The sequence below is a fragment of the Hyperoodon ampullatus genome, assembly GCF_949752795.1.
Source record: "Hyperoodon ampullatus genome assembly, chromosome: 2".
In the NCBI taxonomy this organism is placed as follows: Eukaryota; Metazoa; Chordata; class Mammalia; order Artiodactyla; family Ziphiidae; genus Hyperoodon; species Hyperoodon ampullatus.
This window is the reverse complement of record NC_136915.1, coordinates 107349267-107372915: the sequence shown is the minus strand read 5'-3', so window position 1 is coordinate 107372915 and position 23649 is coordinate 107349267. Positions and strand designations below refer to the sequence as shown.

The following is a 23649-nucleotide window of genomic DNA, read 5'->3' as shown; positions in this document are numbered from 1 at the left end:
CACTGAGATCCATAGACAGTGTCAGTGCAAGTGAGAGTGAAATGGGCTCTAGGTGACTCTGTACCTCACTGAGGAAAAGTTAACTAGACATAGACACATGGGCAAAGGCGATCTGAAAGGGCCAAGAAGAAAAATACCACAATATGCTCTTTTTCTGTCCTTTCCTTTTCTTTTCTTTTTTCCCCCTTTCTCTTTTCTCTTTCCTTCCTTCCTCCCTTGTATATTCTTATCTCCTTTGTCAAAAATTAATGGACCATATATGCATGGGCACCAAAAGCAAAGGCAACAAAAGCAAAAATAAACAAGTGGGACTACATCAAACTAAAAAGCTTCTGTTCAGCAAAGGAAACCATCAATAGAATGAAAGGGCAACCTATGGGATGGGAGAATATATGCCTCCCTCCCTCCTTCCCTCTTTCTCTTTCTTTCTACAAACTTTCCAGAAGGAATGCAAGAAAAAGTCCCCAGATGCTTCAATCAACTTCTCAGAATTTTTTTTTAAATGCTCATTGCTGGGGTTCAAACCCTGGTCAGGGAACTAAGATCCCACAAGCCACAGGGCACGGCCAAAAAAAAAAAAAAGAAGAAGAGCATTCCCTGTTTAAAAAAAAAAAGAAAGAAAGAAAGAAAAAGAAGAAAGACAAAAGGGTCGAGAAGATGATAACAAAGAGAAATATGAAGAAGATGAAGATTAAAAAAAAATAATGATGATAAACAGTGTGGTTCCAGGGGCAGGTTTTTTCTTGTCTAGAAGTATTTAACTACTCATTACATAACCAATTTTAAAGAAAAAAAGGGGGGGGAATGCAAGGCCATATGATTTATATGATTTGTTTTTAAACTGGACACTGTACACTGTCTTTTCATGTTTGTAAAATAACGTACTATCAACTGTGTCTTTAGATAGCCCTATACTTAATGGTATTTTCAATAGCCACTAACCTTGCCTGATAGAGTACAGGGGTTTAAATTAGCACAGAAATTTAAAGCAGGTTTTATTGGTACACAGCACAAATTACTTACAGATAGAGTTGGGTTTTTTCCCATTTTCAATTGTCTTTGATTCAGTTTGTTCAAAATAATTGTTGTCCTGTTAATTGTATACCACACTGTGATTGCAAATTAATAATAATAATAGTAGTAGTAATAGTAATGGTTTTGTTAATAACTTGATATTTCTAAGTAAATGCAAATGTTTTAATTAAAATAAGTTAGAAAAAATGATTTTTTCCACATTTAGGTGAAATTAAATAGGCAATTAAATGGAAGAAAATTTGATAAAATAACAATACATTACAGTTAGATTCATAGGATATGGTAAAAGATAAGAGGCTTTGAAGATTGGATATGGACACAATGAAAATGTTAAAGAAAAAAAGATTGGATATGAATCCTGACCACTTGCTAATTGTGGGAATTTAGGCAAATCTCTTAATTTTGCTGAGCATCACTGCCTCTGTAAAAAATGGGTATAATAATGTTTACCTCACAGAGCATTTATATGGATTAAATGAAATAATCAGTGAAAGTACCCAGCCTAATATCCTGCTTATAGTAGGCATTTTCTTCATTCCCCTTCTATTTTGCCCTAGTCCTTCAATTTTTACCTCAAAATGGAGACTCTTGATGCTCAAAATGAGTATGGTAGGCCCGTAGAATTTATAGATTTCACATACACAATTACAAAGGCTAATTTTAAGTGACTCCAAAGTCCTTAACACATTCAAATTAAAAACTTTTTTCTACATTGTGCATATGAACAATCTGTGCTTCAAGGCTGGTGTGAAAAGGCAACTCACTTAGCAAAGTAAGTAAAACACCAAGTGACTAAAAGTTTTTGTGAAAAATAGCTCCCAGAAGAGAGTTATTTTCACTTTGGTTTTGTAATTTAGGTAGGCCCCTAGCTAATGTCAGTGCAGAAATGATATATTATTATGAATACATTAATAATAATAATATTTACTGGGTGTTTATTCCTTGACAAGCTCTGTACTAAGAGCTTTTCTAATCTCATTTATGAGGTTGACCCTGTTATTATACTCATTTTAATGGTATATTAGAGATTTCATTTCAGTGGAAGAATCTATCTTAATCATTTTACAAGTGACTTTAACTTGCAATTACAGAACTGTTAAAAGTATGAAGAGTTGGGACTTCCCTGGTGGTGCAGTGGTTAAGAATCTGCCTGCCAATGTAAGGGACATGGGTTTGGGAAGATCCCACATGCCACGGAGCAACTAAGCCCGCAAGCCACAACTACTGAAGCCCGCGTGCCACAACTACAGAAGCTCATCCACCTACAGCCCGTGCTCCACAACAAGAGAAGCCACAGCAATGAGAAGCCCCTGCACCACAACAAAGAGTAGCCCCCGCCTGACGCAACTAGAGAAAACCCGCACGTAGCAATGAAGACCCAATGCAGCGAAAAATAAGTAAATAAAATTTTTAAAAATTTAAAATTAAAAAAAAGTATGAAGAGTTCGCATAAGTATTTCAGTTATGATTTACTGCACTGTTCTGGGAAGGTGGAGAATTATATACTACATGCCACGGTGAAATTAAAGGGTCTATAATTTAAGGGAATTATGATCAGCAGGAGACCAAGAATTTAGCAAAGCAAGGCCCACAACCTCCTTACCTGCTGCATGACTCGTTCTAGGTACCATCTCCCCATCATCTTCTGCAAAATAATCTCTGTGGAGAGAAATACATCGTTAATTGATGAGATACCACCCCACACAGTGTCCAGTCCCTGGGTGGCAAGACATCTATTTTTATTTATTTCTCCACAATCATTAAGCTAGTACTATGTATCAGGGACAGTGTTAAGTGCTGGAAAGACAAAGACAAACCCCACAGGAAGGGTTTCTATCCTCAATAGGTATTTGTAGAAACAGCCATTGGACAAACAGTTCCACAAGCACTGAATTACTGTTGTAGCAAGTGCTACAATAGGAATACGCAGAGTAATTTAACTAGTAGAGAGACTCAGAGAAATGGGCATTTAAACTGAGAGGAAGAGAATGTCAGCCAGATGAAAAACGGGAACAGAAGAGTGTTCCATCATGAGGGAACAGTAAGGACCCTGAGTCAGGGAGGAACTTGACCTGTTAGAGGAACAGAGAAAGCCAATCTTGCAACCAGACCATGCAGGGCCCTGAGGGATGGGGTAAGGATATGAGTTTTATGTGCACGTCAATGGGAAACCACTGAAAGATTTTAAATGAGGGAATGAATGGTAAGTGACCAGATTTAGACTTTAGATCATTTTGGCTGCTGAGTGACACTGTGTAGAGGGAACAAAAGTAGTTGGGGAAAGCAAGAAGTTGTGACAGTTTTAACTAAGGGATAGGATAGGAGAAATGGAGAGAAGCAAAAAAAAAAAAAAATCAAGATATGTTTAGGAAGTAGAATTGACCTAGAAAACTTGGGAAACAGACAAAGTCTATTAATGGAAATGTTAAAAACACCATGATGCAGTAGCCAGAGGTGTATATGTCCAGCACAGTGAAGGCCACGATTCCTAGCACAGAAGGGGAAAAAAAGTCTCAAAATGTATTAACAAATACTTGTTAAGCACCTACTATGTTTTTAGGCACCAGTTTTAAGCTCCACAAATGTAGCAGTGAACAAAACAGACCAAAATGCCTGCACTCATGGAACTAATATTATAGTAAAAGGAAACAAACAAGCAAAATGTACAGTAGCAATTGGGGACAGATACTATAAAAAATTAATGTAGGGAATAGAGGTAGGGAATCCTGGAGCTATGGGGAGGAGAAAGGGATTTCAATTTTCAGGAGGCAAAGTTTCTCTGAGAAGAAATAATATGAGTATTTGGGCAGAGTCTTCTAAGCAGGGGACATCAAATGCAAAGGGTCTTAGTAGGGAGCATGCCAGAGCATTTCTGGAACAACAAGGAGGCCAGTGTGGCTGGGCAGACTGAGTAGCAGGAGGTGAGGTGAAGGAAATAATAGGAAAGTTGGGCAGAGGGCAGATTGTATAAAGCCTTTGGGACATTGACAGAAATTTAGTCACTGGAGTCTTGTGAGTCAAAAAAAAGAGATGAACTGAGTGACGACTGTTTTGAAAGGTCTGGCTAATGTTTTGACAATAGACTCTCTGGGTGGGGAAGGCAGAAACAGAGAGGTGATTGCAATAATCCTACAGAGAGATGCTTTCAACATTTAGCTTATTCCTTAAACCCTTGGGTACTCCCAGTTAGTTGTTCTAAAAATAATTATATTGCCAGAGATTTAGAGGGCTTTTCTTTTTAAAAGCCAGAAGACATTCACAGAGAGGCGGAAGAGAGCCTGGCATTTATTTAGAAACTGTTGGTGTTCTTTCTTCTCTGCCTCAGGGCTGGATCTTGGCATGAATCTTCACTTTGTTAAGTTCCAGATGGACATGAAAGTACCAGGCAGGGCAGGCTGGACTATACCCACCACCTGGTGATTCTTTATTATTCAAAAGCAGATCACCGGCTTGGGGTTCTTCCAGACCCTCTGTCTCTTCCCCTTCTCCACTTCTCATTAAAAACTTTCCCTGAGAGTGAAGAAGGAAAGAGATGAACGTACTACTTATGGATTTCCCTCTGTTGAGAAAAAGTAGGGCAAGGATTTTGAAACTATCAGCTAGAACAATGTCTTAAAAAATTTGTGGGGAAAAAACTTATAACTAGCTGCTGCTATTCATGCACTGGATGGATTCCTTTGTGCTCAGCCCACAGACCTGGGTAACTGTGTATCTGCTGTCAGGAGCAAAGCCATTCCTCAGGCCAAATTCAGCCCATCCAACATGCTTGATTTGGTCAATACAAGGTTGATCCATTTCTAACTTCTCTTGCAAAATGAATGGGTCTGGCAATACTGGGCCTGCCTTCCCACACAGAGGGATAATCTGCTGCCTTTAAACAGAAGAGACATGTTCTCCAGTTTGCCACAGTTGCCGTCACTTCCTCTCCTTGTAATTCTAGCTCGTGCTCTCATTTATGATACTAGCCTGGCTCCTTATAGGTCTCTGAGGCTGTCACCCTGGTATAGATCAAATGCAGACAAAATTTTCATTTCTGCTTTAAGACACTGTCTTGGGTTACCTATTGGCTTTAGTACACAATTCATTAATTTGGGATGGTAAGCTACTAAGGGGCTTATAAGTCACTTTTACCTCTGGGCTTCAGCTTCCTGAAATATGTGTAAAAGACATGCATGAATTTCTAAGGTTCCTTGCAATAATTACACAATTCTATTCTCCTAGATGCTAATAGTATTAAAACCCACTTTAATACTTTCCAAGGATGGGGGAACTTTCCAGACATGATCTCATTCAATTCTCCTTGCTCCGAAGAGTCCACATTCTAGACCAGGAGAAAGTTACAAAAAGGCGATGCATATGCCACAAGATACTTCACCTTCTCCCCAACCCCACACTTACACTGAGCTGGCTGCCTGCCTATGAAGCAATAACCAGAAGGGTAGAGAGGTCACTTTGGATGAGTACTGAGTTAATGGGCTTTCTGTAGTCTCGGGAGATTTTTTAAAAATCACTTTAACTCTGTTAACAGCTCAAGTTCCCTCTCATATTGCCAGAGAGTGGGGCTCACTCAGCTGCTCCGAAAGGTTGGTAAGGAATTTGATGCTTCCCCAGAGAAGGGGCACATGGTGAAGAAACACAGGGTGTATGTCTAGGGGATTGCAATTTGTGACAATATCTGATAAACCAAAGTGCAAAGAAAATTGGGGTATGCTAGAGACAGACTCCAAGCCTGGCCACACAGACACACACACACACAGCAGTAACATATGTTGGTTAATTTTTCTCTATTACCCAAGCCCAGAAAAAATTGTATACCCTTGTCCTAGTTTCTCAAATTCAAGTGTTTCTAGTTTTTTTTTTAAAAAAAACATCAGTCAATGAATGACTCATGCTCAGCTAGCATGTGGTTCACCAGGGCACTTACAGCTCTCCTGCATAGATGTACATATATAATCTTTCTCCAAAGATACTTCTATCTTATCAATACATGTTACCTGCATGTTTCACCTTACATGCTTTTCTTGTATAAATGAACTAAACTCTCCCTCAGTGAGCCTTACCTTTTTGCTCGCTACCTCACCAATGTGTCAATACTGATACCAATTCCACTAAAATCATACTTACTAATTTTTTTTTTTTTTTGGCTGCACTGCACGGCACACTGGATCTTAGTTCCCCAACCAGGGATTGAACCTGCACCCCCTGTAGTAGAAGCTTGGAGTCTTAACCACTGAACCGCCAGGGAATTCCCCATACTTACTAATTTTTGCTGAGACACTCTCCTGCTTAATTTGAAGAACCAAACATTTTCCAAGTACAACCCACCTACCAGGTGTTCACCCACTTAATTTCTGCCTGGTGTATTACCCACATTTTCCTGACTTGCTGATAAGGAGCTCTGAAGATAGTGGACCCAAACAATACATCAACATTCAATATCCCACAGTACTAGCTTTTCCTACAGTTTTCCAGGGTGATTAGGTTGAGGATGATCAGAAAATAACTGCTCCTCTCAGAGCTATCTGCTACATTCTGATGCTGTCAAACTGTGCTCTGGTGATTTCTTCCAGTAGTTTTCTAAGTATGGTAGTTTCAATTACATTAGGACTAGCCAAGCACTCAATTTTGCTTTTCTTGAAAATGGCCATTCATATGGCTCCTTTCCAAGATGTGAGCAGCTCACTGGTCCCACTAGTCTGGTCTCTCATAACATTGGGAGGAGGGGTCGAAACTTGGGTCCTTCCTTACCAAAGGGTAACACCAAGATGGAGTCTGCAGAGGGATATTTTCTATAAGGCAGCCATAGACCATCTTTGCAAACTGTGTATTTGATGTTATTGCCTTGTATTTTGGTCCGTTTAATTTGTGGACTGAGAAAAGCAATGGATTGTGTTAATGGACCATATTATTCATGAGCAAGGGCAAGATGGCAATCATACAACTTCAACATTACAAAGCAGGTCTGCAACAATTCTTTGAACACTACGAGATACTAGTATCGCAGACCAAAACCACCCCAAACTATATCTAAGGAGCTGTTGTCTGTCGAGGCCCCATTAATTTCTTTTCCTTGGTCAGCCTATTAAGATGACTAACCTAGGGCTACTTCTTCCCATAAGAGTGTCCAAACCCCCAAAGTGGCGGCTGCTTTTTCAGGCTGCCTCCCCAAGGCAATCACATACACTCAGGCCGTCGGGGCACCACACAGTCTGCCCCCCACCCCCCGCTTTATCGAGCGCCACCACCCTTCCTTCACGGTGAGGCTGAGGGACAAAGGCCATCTCCCAGAGGCACATTCTGTCTCTCAAACTCCTTCTTATATGGCTTTCTTATTATGAACAAAAGTTCAGGAGGAGGAAAAGCAATCTGCCATACTGGCACTTAGAGCAAAAAACTGGGCCTTGGTTGCTATTTTTAGAGTTTTTCGTTCCATTTCGTAAACATTTATTGAGGAGCTGCTTGTATGACAAGCTCCAAAAACATAAAGGTGAAAAAGAAATGCCCTGAAATCAAGGTGCTCAGAGTTGTCTACTGGGGGAGGTGGACAGGATTCAAAGAGATAATGAGTAGAAGGATGAGATCGAAAACAGAAATCTCAGAACGTAAATGAGACAGCAATTAATTTTGTCCCGATGAGGAGAGGGGGGTCTAGGAAATCTACAGAAAACAGAGAACACTGAATTCAGGCCTTGGAGGATAGGTATGAATACATAAATAAACATGACAAGGGTCCCAAAATAGGAAAATAAAGGGTGTGTTCAGGGCTTTATTTTGCTCCCCCCAACCTGAGTAAGTATTAACTGCTCCTCAGGACCCCTTCCAACTTCCTTTTTACCTTTCCCCTCCTCAAGCCTTCTTCCCCCAAACTCTAACCCTGAGGCAGGAGTATTAGGGGGAGTCAAAGGGAAAACAAGTTCTTCATCTACACTTCCCTCCTCAAACACTACAGCTTCATCTAACTACTTAGAATCCCTAAAGGTGATTTAAAATAACGTCAGCAAGAAAGGATTAGGACTAAGATTTATACTAGAGTAAAAATGTGTACAGATACAGGCTATACAGAGTAGCAGAGAATCCAGAGGAGTGAAAAGGCTGGGGGTTTACGATGGTAGAAAATACGAGTGAATATCTTCCTTTTTTAAATTTCTTACTATTTTTATACTAAAAGGTTAATTCTTCTTTAAAAAGTTAAGGAACATATTCTGATCTATTTACACTGGTCTTCTTTTAAGGCCCTTGATAAAAGATAAAATATGTAAGGGATTAGTCTCAGTGTGGCCGTCTCAGATAGTGAGGGATATGTAGTGTGACAGGAAGATTGCTCAAGTTTGCTGTTTACTGGGGCCCAAACACACACCCTGTTCTAATTCCATATTTTTAAAGCTCGTTTGACATGAATTTCTAGATTCTGATGCAAATAAAAGAAATCTTTCTAATGTTCAAGAATCTCTTTTTCATGTTTTAAATTTATATCCACAATCAACTCTTGCAGATATAAAAGGGCCAGAAGGACAAGGAGAACTGTGGCCTACTTTCTTTAATACGTGATGCTCTAGCTCTGAGGATTTTTGAATGGTAGGGTTTCACAAGTAGTGCCAACTTAGAAACAAAGACATCTACAGGTAATAGTCTTCAGACTGCCTGTGCGTAACTTTACAGTTCAACGTGTTTTCTTACACTGGAATTTTCCTCGGCACTAATCTTGAATTAAACGACAGTTAACATTATATTGTGGACAACCATCACCACCCACCACCATTTATTGACTGACTGATACTTTCTAGGCATTATCTCATTCAATTCTCACAAAATTCAGTAGGTACTGTTACCCCTATTTTACAGATGAGGAAACAAGAGGCCTAGAACAATGAAGTAATTTGCCCAAGATTATCCAGCTAGTTGGTGGTAAGCCTGAACTTGAAAGCTGTATCTGTCTGACTCCAAACTTTTACTCGTCCAACATGCCCTATTTCTACCCACACTTTTGCCAGGAGCCTCCTTTGTAACTGCCTTGACTCCAGGGAAATGACCCCTGAGAAAGTGAGGTGAAGGGAAGTGTGGGCAGTGCTGCTGTGAGGAGGAGATCCAATTTAGACTCAAATCCTGACACAAATTTGTTTCTTGGGACACCAACTCATCCCCAATACATACAGAGCTCACAATGGAGTATTTGAGTACTGGTATAACAGATGCCATGTGACAAGTGAATTAAAATCATAAAAAGGAAGTGGCAAGTATGACTTCTTACATAGGTTCTATCCTGAAAAGTGAGTCATCCACTATTTTATACATCCCTATCTCTACCCACATTCCTCCAAATATTCATGCCTCCCCTGAATCCTTTCTGTAATAACACTTGGCATTGTCCCTAAAAGACAAAGGGAATAAGCTGACAGCCAGGAGAGGCGATGGAAATAGACACAATCAAAATTGGGAAGGCCATTAGTGAACAAGCTCTGAGACTTCTCAGATCTTTTTTTCTCTTGCCAAGAGAGACACTGAGTATATCTTGTCTGCTCCAAATATTGCCAACATCCCCCATTTGACAACAGAATTGCAAAAACATACATTCAAATGCAAATACGGTAGAAGTCACAGATGCAGAGCACAAGACTGTCGTATAATAAATACAGCGAGATTATAAATTTTTTTTCTCATCTCAAGACCTATCATTATAACCTCTGCAAGCTGGAATGCTTAACTGGCAAAGCCCCTCAGAACAGAGAAAGCATCACTTGTGAGTCTCCCTCTGCATGCTGACTAAGTGTGAGCTGACTTGGCATGGATACAGTAACATCCACTTTTCTCCAGTACAGGCTGCAATTACACCCTTCACTCAACAGGATCTATTCACTGAGTGTGGCCGTGGCCAGATGGAACTCTGGGAGACAGTTTTCTGTGGTGCTAAGTCCTCAATAGCTACCAGGAGCTACAAGCATCACTGTGCATCTGCAACAACTTTGAGTTTTATGACTTATTTTCCTCCTGCACTGTCTTTATCCTAAAAGGAACTAACATTTTTCATGCTGCTATTCCTTAAGGTTCAGAGAAACCTCTTAATACTGTAAACAGATAAAAGGCAGTTCAAATAATTATTTTCCTCACTTTGCCTTATGAGGTTATTAGACATGCAAATATCTAATAAATTCTCTTCCCTGTCCCCTGAATCAGCCAAGACACTGACATCACGCTTTCAAAAGAGATGTGAAAATAATCTTCTCTGAATTCAGCCACATCACTCGGGGATGGTATATGGTCTCTCCACCTACTTCTAAAACTTAGCTTGTGCTTTTTACTCTTGGTCCTGGCAATGCAGTTTTCATTAACAACCACTATTCACAAGGCACTGGGGAATGCCGAGGCTGTGGCTCAGTCTATCTCAGAGCCCCTGACCAAACATCAAGAGATAGATGATTTTTTTCTGTTTTCACCTGATCTTTTATTTGCATAATCTTTTACTTTTTCCTTCCTTTATAGTGCCTGATTTTAATGATTTTTAAAGAATTATGTGTTCTTTCCAGAAATTTTGGAAAGGAGAAATGTGTACAGGAAAAATAAAAAATGCTACCACTTAAAGGCAACATTGAGAAAGATTTTCATGTATTTCTTTTTAGTTGTTCTTCAGTTTATATGCCTGTGTGAGTTCCACAAAATAGAAATAATGCCAAACATGCAATTTTGCATCTTGATTTTACTCCTATTATTGAAATCAGAGGTTTTGAGGATTGCACTTTTAGGGAAAGAGGAAGAGTCAGGGGAGAAGGAGAAGAGCTGCCCATTAACCTGCCTGATATTAGAAAGAATGAATCTAGAGTCTTCCTTCTCAGTGTGGTTTTACAATGTACTGGAACAAAGCTTATAGAATCCCAGAAGATAATAAAATTAACTGAGGGTTACCAAGGGTGGGGGACTGTTAAAGCAGTAAGAGATTCTAAAGCAGTGCTGAAAATGATTCGAAATAGCTGACCCTGAGGTCTCGGGTCAGTAGGGAGATGAATGAAGAGCAGATGGCCTGGACGATATGAAGGAGTAAGTGATAAGGTAAACTGAATATTCAGAAAGAATGAAGAGATGGAGGACTTGACCATGTGGTCAAGGAATATAATTTCAGTGTTAAGGATCCTAAGGATAGAGAACTTGGAGTGAGGATGAGCTACAAAGGATGGCTGTGTTCATGGTGTGCTGAAGTGAATTAGTTAAGGAACTGTGAGGTCAAGTTACAGCAGTAATATATACTTGTGCATTGTGACCTGTCTAGAATGTCAGCACCCTGAAGGCAGGGTTTTTATATCATTCACTATCAGGTACCCAGCATTTAAGAAGTCTAGATCGTAACAGGAATTTGATGTATATTTCTTAAACAACGAATAAATACAATTTGAATGTATAATGGCATCAAGATTTGATAACCTGCTGTATCCATTCCATAGTAAAGAGACACCTACCAAACAGATATTCACATGAGCCTTGCAGGGAATGTTCTCTAGAAAGTTCTTAACTGAGGATCTGCTATGTGCTAGAAATATTGTAAGATACTGAAGATTTAGAGACAAAAGACAGTTCCTTCTCCCAATAAACTTATAGAGTATGTAAAATACCAAGTAAACTAACTAGCCACATGCAGTAACAGAGAAGGCAGAGTGTGCTCTGGCTATAGAGAACATCCAGAAGTAGGTTCCAAAAATAATTCCAAAAGGAGATAATGCTGAAACTAACCTCTAAAGAATAAACAAAGTTATCCTAGCAAAGGCAACGCTAGGTGTGTAGGCGGGAACAACTGGTATATTAAGGCCCACTCATAATAATTTTAGCTCAGGATGAGTAAAGAGACACCAGTTCCCTAGGTCTGCTGGCAATAACTCTGCCCCCAAGGCACCAATAATCTGGAAATCTATAAATAATGCACAGAAGAATCTTTTCTAAGACCAACTCAGTTCCAAACTTTACATGTTGTCACTTGGTAGAATAAATGTAAATTTCTTTCTGCTATAAAAACATATACTGGGCTTCCCTGGTGGCGCAGTGTTTGGGGGTCCGCCTGCCGATGCAGGGGACGCGGGTTCGTGCCCCGGTCGGGGAGGATCCCACGTGCCGCGGAGTGGCTGGGCCCGTGGGCCATGGCCGCTGGGCCTGCGCGTCCGGAGCCTGTGCTCCGCAGCGGGAGAGGCCGCAGCAGTGAGAGGCCTGCGTACCGCAAAAAAAAAAACAAAAAACAAACAAACAAAAAAACATATACTGACTTAGCTTTAAAGCAGCATATAAGGGGTATTAGCCATAATCCCATAACCAAATACAGCATCTATTTTTTTCTCTCCTTGCAATAGACATCCTAATATGTTTGCAGAATTTTGAAGTAATTTATATCCACTTTGACTTTCTTATATTGAAATTTTCTGTTTATCGTTTCAGGAAACACTTTAGGATGGTAACAGAGATTAATAGCAGTAGTGAAGCATTTTACTCTGGAGAGGCTAAAAGTTGAGAATGTTGCTACTGATTCACCTGGGATTATCTTAGGATATGCCATTTTAGGTCAGTGTGCCTCCACTTCCCCTTCTGCAATATAGGGACTCAGGTCTTGAAAAAGATATTTAAATGGAATGAAATATCCTTCATTTTAATATGAGTTATATGAGTCTAAACCCTGAGCAATCTGCAATGTATTTTTAAGAACTAGAAGTGTTTGACACAGTTATTCTACTTCTGAACATCTATCATTCAAAAATAATCCCATGGAAGAAGATGCTTTATGCACCTAGAGTTTATCAAGAATTACTTATAATAGTTAAAAACTGGAAACCTAAAGGACTCACTATAGGATAATGATTAAGTAAAGTATTATAATATGACATGACGTTATTCCACATTATGAAGTGGAAAATATATTCTCAAATTGTATGAAGTGCTAGAAATTAGTCAATTTTCTTTGTCAGTCAATGCTTTCTATATATCAGCAGTTATTGCTTCTTTACACTCTTCTACCTTGGCCAGGATAAGTAGACACCAGGTGCAGGTTACCTGTTCCCTAGTTGGCCTTGGAAAAGCAAAGGGAGAAAGAAGTTTCTGCAGAATGGAACATGCAGAAAAGAAGATAATGAGATAATGGAGATAATGAGACAGATTAAGGGAAAATGTATTAGAAACTACTAAAATGCTATGAAAAATACAAGTTGTTGTTGTTATAATAGTCTATGACTAGTGAAGTGCTTCAGCCATGAAAAAAAAGAAAATTCAGATCATGCTTGTCTTGATGATCATAAAGCTCAGAAGATGTCCTGAAACAGAGGAAAACAAGTCCTCAGTGCTTCTGAATGTTTTAAAATAGAATTGGATAGAGCTACCTTGGGTCACCATGACATCTCTTTTATTCTGGACTTTCTTCTAACTTTAAATGCTATTTGAATTTTTGCCAGGGACAACTTGTGGAATGTTCTGAGCCCAGTTTGGAATTTTATTTATAGAATAAAATTTCAATTTCTCTGCCCATTTCAATAGGAGCAGTGTCCCAGTGCATCTACTAAATGGTTGGATACTCCACACAGCCTTGTATAAATTACCCCTGAGCCACCCAGAATGCAGAGGGCCTTGTGATGAGGGTCAGCCAACTTATCCTTTCAGAGACAGAAAAAACCACTTCCCAGACTTCTGGTATTTTACATCCAGCCTTAGCATGTAAGCTGCAAGAAGAAGAAGGGGGTCCAGTCTGATCTAGTGTATAGGAAATAAGAAAGTGGGAGTGAAAGCACTGATTGAGATAAATTTCTCAAGCCTAAATCCAAGTATAGGCCTATTTAAAAGCAGATCAGAGTTGCAAAGGCAGAGATTTTCCTACCCCAAATGCAGAAAATTAATCGCTAGAAGTGCTGAATGTTAAATAGGAAATCCAATGTCCAAACATGTTTCAATTATAGAATTATGAAAAGTAGCATTTTCCTAATAAAAAGCACTGTATGCAAAGCTGCAGCACCGCTGTAAGCAAAGATACCAGAATCAACCAGACCTTCATGCTCCAACGCCTGCTTACCCTCTCTAGCTTCAGCTGCCACATCTATAAAATGGAGAGAAATGCCATCTCTGGTTGTAACTATGCGTTAGTAAACAGGACTCTCTGCTAACTCACCACAAATTCAAAGAGAAATAAATGTCCTTGCTTCCTTTAGGCTGAGAGTTAATACTGAGCAGAATAATTGCAAATAAGCTTTGAAGGGGTATCTTTTAAATGCAATATAAGTGGGGTAAATGGGCATTTTGTCCTACTTGAAGGCTACACTTTAACCATGTGGGAGAGGAGAAACAAAATAAAGAATTTTAAAATTTTGAGACCGAATCACTATTTTTCTTGGATGCTACTTCCCTTCTCCAAATGTTCACAGCCATGGCAGGCAAATACAATTAATGCTTGCGTTTTATTAAATCAAATTACAGGGTAAGAGAAAACAAAACAGACTAATTAATTTGCTTTCCTTTCCTAACCTTCAATCTTAAAGGTAGCCCCTAAATATTTCAAGTTCTCTTTTTCTTGAGTTGTTTGTTCAGGGAAGTTGTATAAGGTTCATATATGATTTATCTGACTTTTTTTTTTTTTTTTTTTTTTGTGGTATGCGGGCCTCTCACCGTTGTGGCCTCTCCCGTTGCAGAGCACAGGCTCCGGACACGCAGGCTCAGCAGCCATGGCTCACGGGCCCAGCCGCTCCACGGCATGTGGGATCTTCCTGGACCGGGGCACGAACCCGCGTCCCCTGCATCGGCAGGCGGACTCTCAACCACCGTGCCACCAGGGAAGCCCAACTTATCTGACTTTTATTCAGCTTTCCAATATGCTAGAAACAAGAAAATGTCCATGTAAAAGGAGAGAATTAGTAATGTCTTTTCCAGCATTTAACAGTGTGGCAGGCTGAATAAGGGCTCTCCAAAGAAGTCCACATTCCTAATCTCTGGAACCTGTGACTTTGCCACTTTCATGGCAAAAGGTACTTTCACATGTGATTAAAGATTTTGAGACGGTGAGATTACCCTGGGGTACCCCATTGGGCCCAATGTCATCACAAGGGTCCTTGTGAGAGATACACAGGAGAGTCAGAATGAGAGAGGAGGAGGTAGGATGAAGGAACAGAGGCTGGAGTGATGCCATTGCTGGAAAGGGACCATGAACCAAGGGATATGGACAGCCTCTTTAAGCTAGAAAAAGGTAAGGAATGGATTCTTCCCTAGAGCCTCCAGGAGAAACACAGTCCTGCTGACACCTTGATTTTTGCCTAGAAGACCAATTTTCAGACTTCTGACCTCCAGAATTGCAAGATAATAAGTCTGTGTTGTTTTAAGCCACTAAATTTGTGGTAATTTGTCATAGCAGCAAAAGGAAACTAATACAAACAGGGATTCTGAAACACTCACACTGCTCTAGGGAGTTGCTAGTCCAGATACATGAATGCTAAACATTTAGAGCAGCAGAAGCTGTTTGCCTGGTTGATACTAGGCTAACAAAGTGAGCAAATCACCTTCATCATCAGGTTCCTCATCACCTCCATGAGTATATTCCTTTGACAACTCTTTCCCGATTCATGGGTATCAGTTCAGTTAGGGACCAAACTAGCTTATTAATTTGCTATTCCAGAAAAAAAAACATGCTCTCTCCAAATGATTTAACCAAAGAGACTGACAACAGTCAGGCAACATCCCTGGGAAAAAATACTCCCATTGACTTGTAGAGGGCAGATGATATACAGCTGGGAGTAGGAGATATTTAAGTTTGAGAACTCAAATACTCAGCACCCTGTCCTTTGTGGGTAGACTGAGCAAGATAAAGGATATGGAGGCTCATGTGAAGAACCCCTCAGAGAGGAGAATTTCCAGAACTGCCAAGAATGAAATTTGGGAATAGAATCATAGTCTTAAACTTATTCATAAGCCTAATCACAGTCAGGATAAGTAGCTGGGTTCAGAAGCAACTCAGAAACCAAGTCACTTACAAGACTCAATTCAAGTGAAGCAGCTAAGAGAATAGGTTTTGGAATTAGATAGCTCCAGGCTATATTTCTTCCTCAGCTGTGTGTGTTACCTGGTCAAATTTTAAATCTAAACTTCAATTTTCTTGTCTTAAAAATGACTATAGGACTTCCCTGGTGGCGCAGTGGTTGAGAGTCTGCCTGCCGATGCAGGGGACACGGGTTCGTGCCCCGGTCTGGGAAGATCCTACGTGCCGCGGAGTGGCTGGGCCCGTGAGCCATGGCCGTTGAGCCTGCGCATCCAGAGCCTGTGCTCTGCACTGGGAGAGGCCACAACAGTGAGAGGCCCACATACTGCAAAAAAAAAAATATATATATATATATAATAACATTTACTTCAGACCTCATAGGGTTGTGAGGATTAGGTGAAATAAAGTACATAAAGGGATTAACACAAAAGCTAACAAATGCAAGCTTACTATAAATGGTAGCTTTAGAGTTAATTTTTATTCTTTGAATCCCCCAGGTTGTGCTCCTCCACTGTGCTCCCAGAACTGCCAATGCATATGTCTGCCTTAGCCTCTATTAGAATTATAGACAACAAAGTCAAACCCTCAAAGACAGAAACCGTCTCTCTCATTCATTGTTTTACTCTTAGCATTCAGCACAGTGCCTCACCTGTATTGGGCTCACATTTAAAATAAATGTTTATGAACTGATCTTAGCTTCCAGTTAGGAAGTATCTGAGACATCAGTTACGATATATGATTACAGGATTTTTCCATCTGTGACCCACTGGGTGGTGAAATAAATTGAGTCACACAAGCATTTTTTTTTAAAGGAAAAGAATAGGGTGGGGAAAGATCAGATCACTTAACATTGTAAGGTTAAGTATTGTTACATGACACATTTGTTTCAGTTACATATGGGAGTGTACTTGGTTGTAACGTAAATACATTTCTTATTGAGGGTAGGGATAGAAAAAAATTGTGAACATAATGGCTCTTCTACTTCAGCAACATTTGTTATTTTCTGTCTTTTTCACTTCAGCCATTCTTTTTTTTTTTAATTTTTTTTTTGGCCACATTGGGTCTTTGTTGCTGTGTGCAGGATTTCTCTAGTTGCGGTGAGCAGGGGCTACTCTTCGTTGAGGTGCGCAGGCTTCTCATTGCGGTGGCTTCTCTTGTTGCGGAGCATGGGCTCTAGGTGAGTGGGCTTCAGTAGTTGTAGCACACGGTCTCAGTAGTTGTGGCTTGCGGGCTCTAGAGCACAGGCTCAGTAGTTGTGGCACACGGGCTTAGTTGCTCTGTGCCATGTGGGATCCTCCTGGACCAGGGCTCGAACCCATGTCCCCTGCATTGGCAGGTGGATTCTTAACTACTGCACCACCAGGGAAGTCCCCATTTCAGCCATTCTGATATGTACATAGTGGAATGGCATTGTGGTTCTAATCTACATTTCCCTAATGACCAGTGATGTGGCGCACCTTTATGCTGTATCTCAGCCCTTTGAATATCCTCTTCATAACCACTTTAGAAAATTATTTGAAAGTATCTACAAAAGATGAACATGCATTTCCTATTACCCAGAAATTCTGTGTATTTACCCAAAAGAAATGTGTACATATGCTCACCAAAAGACACGTACAGGAATGTTCATAGCAATACTATTCATAATAGCCCCAAATGCTCATTAACAACAGAATGGATAAATACATTTGATATAGCTACACACGACAGAATCCTATATAGAAGCAAGAATGAATGAACTACAACTACACACAATGTGGAAGATTTGCACAACATAAGATTTAGTGAAAGAAGCCAGATACAAAAGAGTACACAGTGGATAATTTCACTTACATGAAGTTCAAAACCAGGCAAAACTAATCTATTGTGCTAAAAGTTAGGATAATGGTTATCCCTGGGGTCATGAGGGCTTCAGGGGTGCTGGTTCTTGATCTTAGTGCTCATTACATGGGTATACTCAGTTTGTGAAATTAATTGAACTATACACATATGATTTGTGATTTTTCTAACTTATTTCTGAATTTGTCTGAAATGGCTATATCTAAAGTTCAAACAAGTTAATAAATAATACTTTGTTTTAAGTGTGAAAAACACTGATAGAGAGCAAGAATCCCTGATACACTCACCCTCATTACCATCAAGTGGTCACCTAGTGTTTGCTTGAATAATTATAGGCAAGGTCAGGAACCTATTTACTGTTCAGGCAGGTCACTTGTTAGAAAGCTTTTCCTTTACAGTAAGCCATAACTTGCATCTTCACAACTTGCTCCAATTTGTTGTACTGTCCTCCTAAGAGATTCCAAATCGATCTGATTGATCTAATCCCTCTACCACCAGCTGCTCTTCAAATATTTGAAGGGAGCCACCATATCCATGTCCCTACCCCAAGTCTTTACTTCTCCAGACTAAAGAGCCCCAGGTCCTTTGGTCACCCCTCAAGTATGGTTCTCAGTCCCCTCGTGTCTCTTGATTGCACTCCTTTTATCTAGTGATGCTCGGAACAGAGCGCTAGCCTTTAGGAGAGGCCTGTGAAGAGCAGAAAAGAGCAAAAAGTACATCTAGATAGTGAACTTCTTATCAATACCCTCTAATCTTCAATATGCCCTTTCTTCCAAGTTCACATTATACGGTTCTCTCCTGTTGAACAATCAGCTAAGATCCGCCAGGTCTTTTCCAAAGTACTGTTAAGCCCCACATTTACCTTCTGTGTTAGTACAGTCTGCCCTCTGTTAGGACTCAGAACACGCATCTGGCCCCGCTCCAGTTCTCCAAAGCTAAATCTTGGAGATGGAGGCCTACCTGTTACAGAAACACCTCTGAATAGCCTTTCCATCACCCTCCCCCCTTAAAAACAAAAATGAAGTCTTTGTCTCAAGACATCATCTCTTATCCTTGAATGAGCCCCACTTTAAAGTATATTGGGGGTGGGGGGGGAAGCAACAGGGTATGGAGGAAACACAGTTCCACCGTGCATCTCCAAAATCTGACCTAAAAGCAGCTCTCACCCCGACCTCGACAAAGCCTGAGCAATGACAGGCACCCTGGTTTGTTTCTTTCTCCTTTCCTCTCCCAGCATCAGTTCCAACTGGAGACTCTGGAGATGAGCATTGCAGGCTCTGCTCACTCAGTCTGTTGCCTTTATGTGACTAGTAGAGGTTGTGTAGGAAAACGTGTCAGGGTCAGAAGGAATCTGATATTTTTCAAGATAGCTGACATCAAAGGTATCTCTAAAGAAAGACCTGGGGGAATCCCTCTCATCTGTGGAACAGTTATAAGACAGAGAAACATTTCTACAAAAACTTCCAGGCAGCCTCACTGGATATCTTTAACATCAAAACTAGGTGGAAGGGAGATTCATTAAGCAGGAAAACACCAGAGAACAGAACATGTACAGGAGGACCAAGAGAAGTAGGCCGGGAATTAGGGAGGGGGAGGCAATCGAAAGAGAAGCTTTCAAAGGCCCCTAGTGGCGAGGGGCGACCTCTCCAAAAGGGCGCAAGGGCAGGAGTGGGGTGGGGTGGAGGGACACCAAATCCGGAACGCGACGGGGGTCGGGGGGAAGAAGCAGCTCACCTACCTTGTCCACGTCTGCTCCATTTTCCAGGCGCTGACCTTACTCGCGGGGCGCTCCTCACCCAAGAGTGGAAGCAGCCTGGGAAAATGAGAAGCCTGGCCCACGATTCTCCAGCGCAAAGAACCTTTCCTCCCCAGCTCCCTCTTTCTGTGTCGGCGAAGAGAGAGCTCTGCTCCCCGCTTCTTTAGAAGACCGATTTGACGTGGCCAAAGCTCCAGCTAACGGTGCTACGGACACAAGGGAGGGACTGTTCTCAGTAGGAAGCTGGACGTAGAGCGGAGCGGCGCGCGGAGCTGTTTTGGGAGCTGGGGCCAGAGGCAGCCCGCGGTGTGCGCACACACTCCCAGGCTGAGACACGACTGGCTGGCACGAGTTGCTCTGCACCAGCTGAGCTGTCAACCGCGAGGGGAGGCGGGGCTCCCCACAGCCAGTGTGCTGGGGCCGAGCCGGCCCAGGTTGCACGCCGCCGGCTGAACACACCCTTCCTTCTTCCCTGCCTGGGTGATGCTGGCAGAGGAGCAGAGAGCTTAGAGGCCTCCATACCCAGCCCTCTGTCCCTCGCCTGTCCCACTGAGAGGCTTTGGAAAAAACCAACCAACTGTCGGGAAAATTTGGAGAGGAAGTCCTTTTGTGTGCCTGAATCACCCCACCCACAGGTAACCCCAGAGCCAGAGCTGGAGTCTAGGAAGGTTTTAGGTGCAATCCTGGGTGAATGCAGATGCAGACACTAAATGATCATAGGACATGATGTTATTTTCTTAGAGATCTGATATATTAGTGTCACCACTGATGCGGAGACCAAGAACCTTCCTCAGTAAGGGAAGCATCCTTACGAAACCTTGCAGCCTTATTTGCTACTTCCATCTCAGACATCCTGCTTTTATGGTATTCTCTCTCCCTGGGTTTCAATTTCCCAAGCACAGAGGCTACTGGGCTCTTCCACTAGCTTCAAGAGGGCAGAGGGTTCCTGAACTTCCCAGAATGCTAGAAAAGCTTCAAGACAGTGGCCATCAGGACCTAGAATCTTCCCTATAACTGTTCTAAGATCATGGAAAAGGGCTCTTTGGGGATGGTGCTTCCTGAGACCCTGTATCATCTATTTATGTAACAAAGTTTAGACATGTCAGACATGCTATAATTAAAGGGCTTACAGCCTTGAAGCTCCTTTTTAGCTCTAAAATAAAAACTTTTTATTAAGTGACATTTTTATTAAGTGACATAACCACTGTTATTGTTAGCATTACCACTGACCTTTTTTTTTTTTAATTTGCAGAAAGCTTTATAGTGCCCACATGTGGCAATGTTGACTTAGTTGTATTCGTTTCACAGATGATAAATTTGAGAACAAAAAGGCTGAAGGTCTCAACAGGCTCTGATACAGGCCGTCTTCTACATGGTGTGGCCCCGGAGACATGTCCTCTGAAGAAAAGACCAACAAGCCTTCTCTAGAATGAATTGATTCTCTCAGGTATCCTAAGAGTTTAACTCAGGAAGGACCCCAGCATGCCTAAGTATTGCTGAGACTGTGGGGAGCCTGTATTCTTGGGGCACACTAGCATTCTGCCTCCCATCTCTTGGGTTAGTTCCCCTAATTATCAGTACAGAATAAGGGTTGGGAGGGCAGGGTAACTCTAAAACATGTGAGCGTTCAGAAGAAATTCCTGAAAGGCCCCTAGTCTACAACCCCCCAACCTCAACACAACTAGTACCTAAGACCACACTGCTCCTGAGCTTAGAATGTTTCCAGGAAATGTTTTAAGGTCCAGATTGACCTGATTGACAAGGTCAAGCCTGTCCAGATTGACAAGGCTCACAGGTCACTTCTCTAGAAAAAAATCTCCTGCTGCCTCTGAAGCCAAAAAAGAAAGAAAGAAAGAAAGAAAGAAAGGGGGAGCAGGGAGAGTCAGAGTTCCATCTTCCATACGAAAGTTGGTACTATATTTAGTTTTGTCTCAAATCAAATTATGGGCTACTGAGTTTGGAGAGGAACTCTGTCTACAGCCAGACATGTGCTGCATTCAAGAAATTATAGCACTAACTAGATAAACTGTGGAGTCCCAGAAGCGAGGCTAGAAAATCTGCTTATTCATTTTTAAAATAACTTGTTTACTAAGTTCATAACACATTCACTGTAAAAGATTTGAAAATTACAGAAAAGTATATAGAAAATAAATTACCCATAATACCCAGAAATAATCAAAGTTAAGTTTAATTTCTTTCCAGTCTTTTAAAAATATATCATTTAACCCAAATGCTGACTCTCCCTTACACATATGAGTATATTATTGAAAAAGGAAATTTTTTTTTGTTTTTAAAATTAAATGTATTGTCAAAAGAACTAACTTTTTGTCTTATATTTTAAAAGAAAATATTCACCCACATATCCACTCCTCCAGCACGACAGTTTAAATTTCTCCATATTCCCTACAATTATTATCCATATATATTACATACCTATTTGTATAGATACAATTACGTACAGCTTAGACATGTTTATATCCTCTTTTTCAGTTATTAGATATTTGTCCATATTGTTAGAGAATATTCATATTTATTATTCTAATGATTGTATATTATATAAATCAATGTAACCATAGTTTACTTAATAATATTCTATTACTGCATAGTTATGCTGTTTCTAATATTAGACTCTTATAAACAATGCCTTAATGAAGTTTTTCTACCTTCATTATTTTAGTCTTTTGAATTATTTCCCTAGGATAACTTCTTAAGGCATAGGAATTTTAGGATAAAAGGACCTTCTAATTTTAACATATTGCACAGCTTCAAGAGCACTAGGATTTATCATTTTAATTTTTCCTTATTTAGTAGATAACAAATAACTTAATAGTAATAAGGTATTTTAGATATCTGTCTATATCTATCTATATAGTATATAAATAATGTCATCTCATTTTACTTTATATTTCTCAGAATACTAACTAGTAAGTAGGATTCCTCTTTTATATGCTTACTTGAAAACCATTATCTGTAGTAGCTAGTCATGAAATCCTGCTGTGTTGAGTCATTGTATTAGTCATCTTTTTGCTGAAACAATGCTGCTTAACAAAGAGCTCCCAAATATCAGCATTGTACAACAAACATCCAGTTCAACTCAAGGATCTGTGGTTCAGGTATGGCTTGGTTGGGCATGGGTTCAAGTCTGCTTCATGTAGCTCTCATTCCAGGACCCCCACTGAAGAAGCAGTGGATACCTGGGGAATATTCTTCTCATGGTAGAGTACAGGAGTGTAAGAGAGTTGGCAGAGACTGTCATGTCTCTTAAAATCTCTGCTCAGAATGGGTACGTTGTCCCTTCTGCCATATTCCATTCCCCAAAGTAAGTCACATGGCCAAGTCCAGAGTCCTTGGTGCAGAAAAGTACACTCTGCCCACAGAGTGCAGAAGGGGTGAGTATTTTGGAACAACAATAAAATCTACCAGTTACTGTCAATTTCCACTGCTGTACTGATCCTTGAAGACAATATTTGTCAAGATGAAGTTTTCATCAGCTGGGGTCTCTGAGTGACTCTGATGATCAGCGTTCCTGCTGGCCCAAATTGAACATGTGGAATGAGCAAGAAATACATTTTTGTTGTATTTCAAAATGTATACATTTTTTTGTATTAAGTTACTGAGATTTGGGGACTATTTATTACTGCAGCATAATGTGGTCTATTCTGACACACTTTTTAAAATTTTTTTCATTTCATTTTATTTTTTAACTCATTTTGAGACCAAGGCAGAGATAAGACTATAGATCCCATGGATCATTATGGTAGAAAGTCACACATCTTCTTTTTTGCGTATCTCTCCCAGTTTTCTGGATTAGAACTCAAAGAATCTGGATAATGTTGATAAATTAAACCAGTTAACGTTATTCTTTCCTGAGTACACTGATTTTGAAATGGTCAATTGATTGTGCTTCAGGAAATGTCTAAATTGATGATAAGGGACAAAAAATAGGAAAGTATCTCTGTCTTCATACTCAGCTCCAAATACTCCAGTGGTACTTTTACCTTCCATTTATTTAGTCTTTTAAATTTCCTTTCCCTTCATTCTCCCC

General features: G+C 40.4%; 1 protein-coding gene across 8 annotated transcripts in view; it reads right to left on the bottom strand.

The window, feature by feature from the left end:
- The window catches only part of PDE4DIP (phosphodiesterase 4D interacting protein), a gene marked incomplete at both ends in the record, with an annotated part of 218443 nt that overhangs the window by 170440 nt on the left and 24354 nt on the right, over positions 1-23649 (bottom strand). For 7 of the 8 annotated variants that reach the window (XM_079696963.1, XM_079696965.1, XM_079696977.1 and 4 more), the window contains one exon: positions 2639-2694. In XM_079696963.1, coding sequence (XP_079553089.1) covers positions 2639-2694 — 56 coding nt within the window. Of the gene's footprint in view, positions 1-2638; positions 2695-23649 lie in introns of those variants that run through there. The other variant, XM_079696970.1, reaches the window with a different exon arrangement.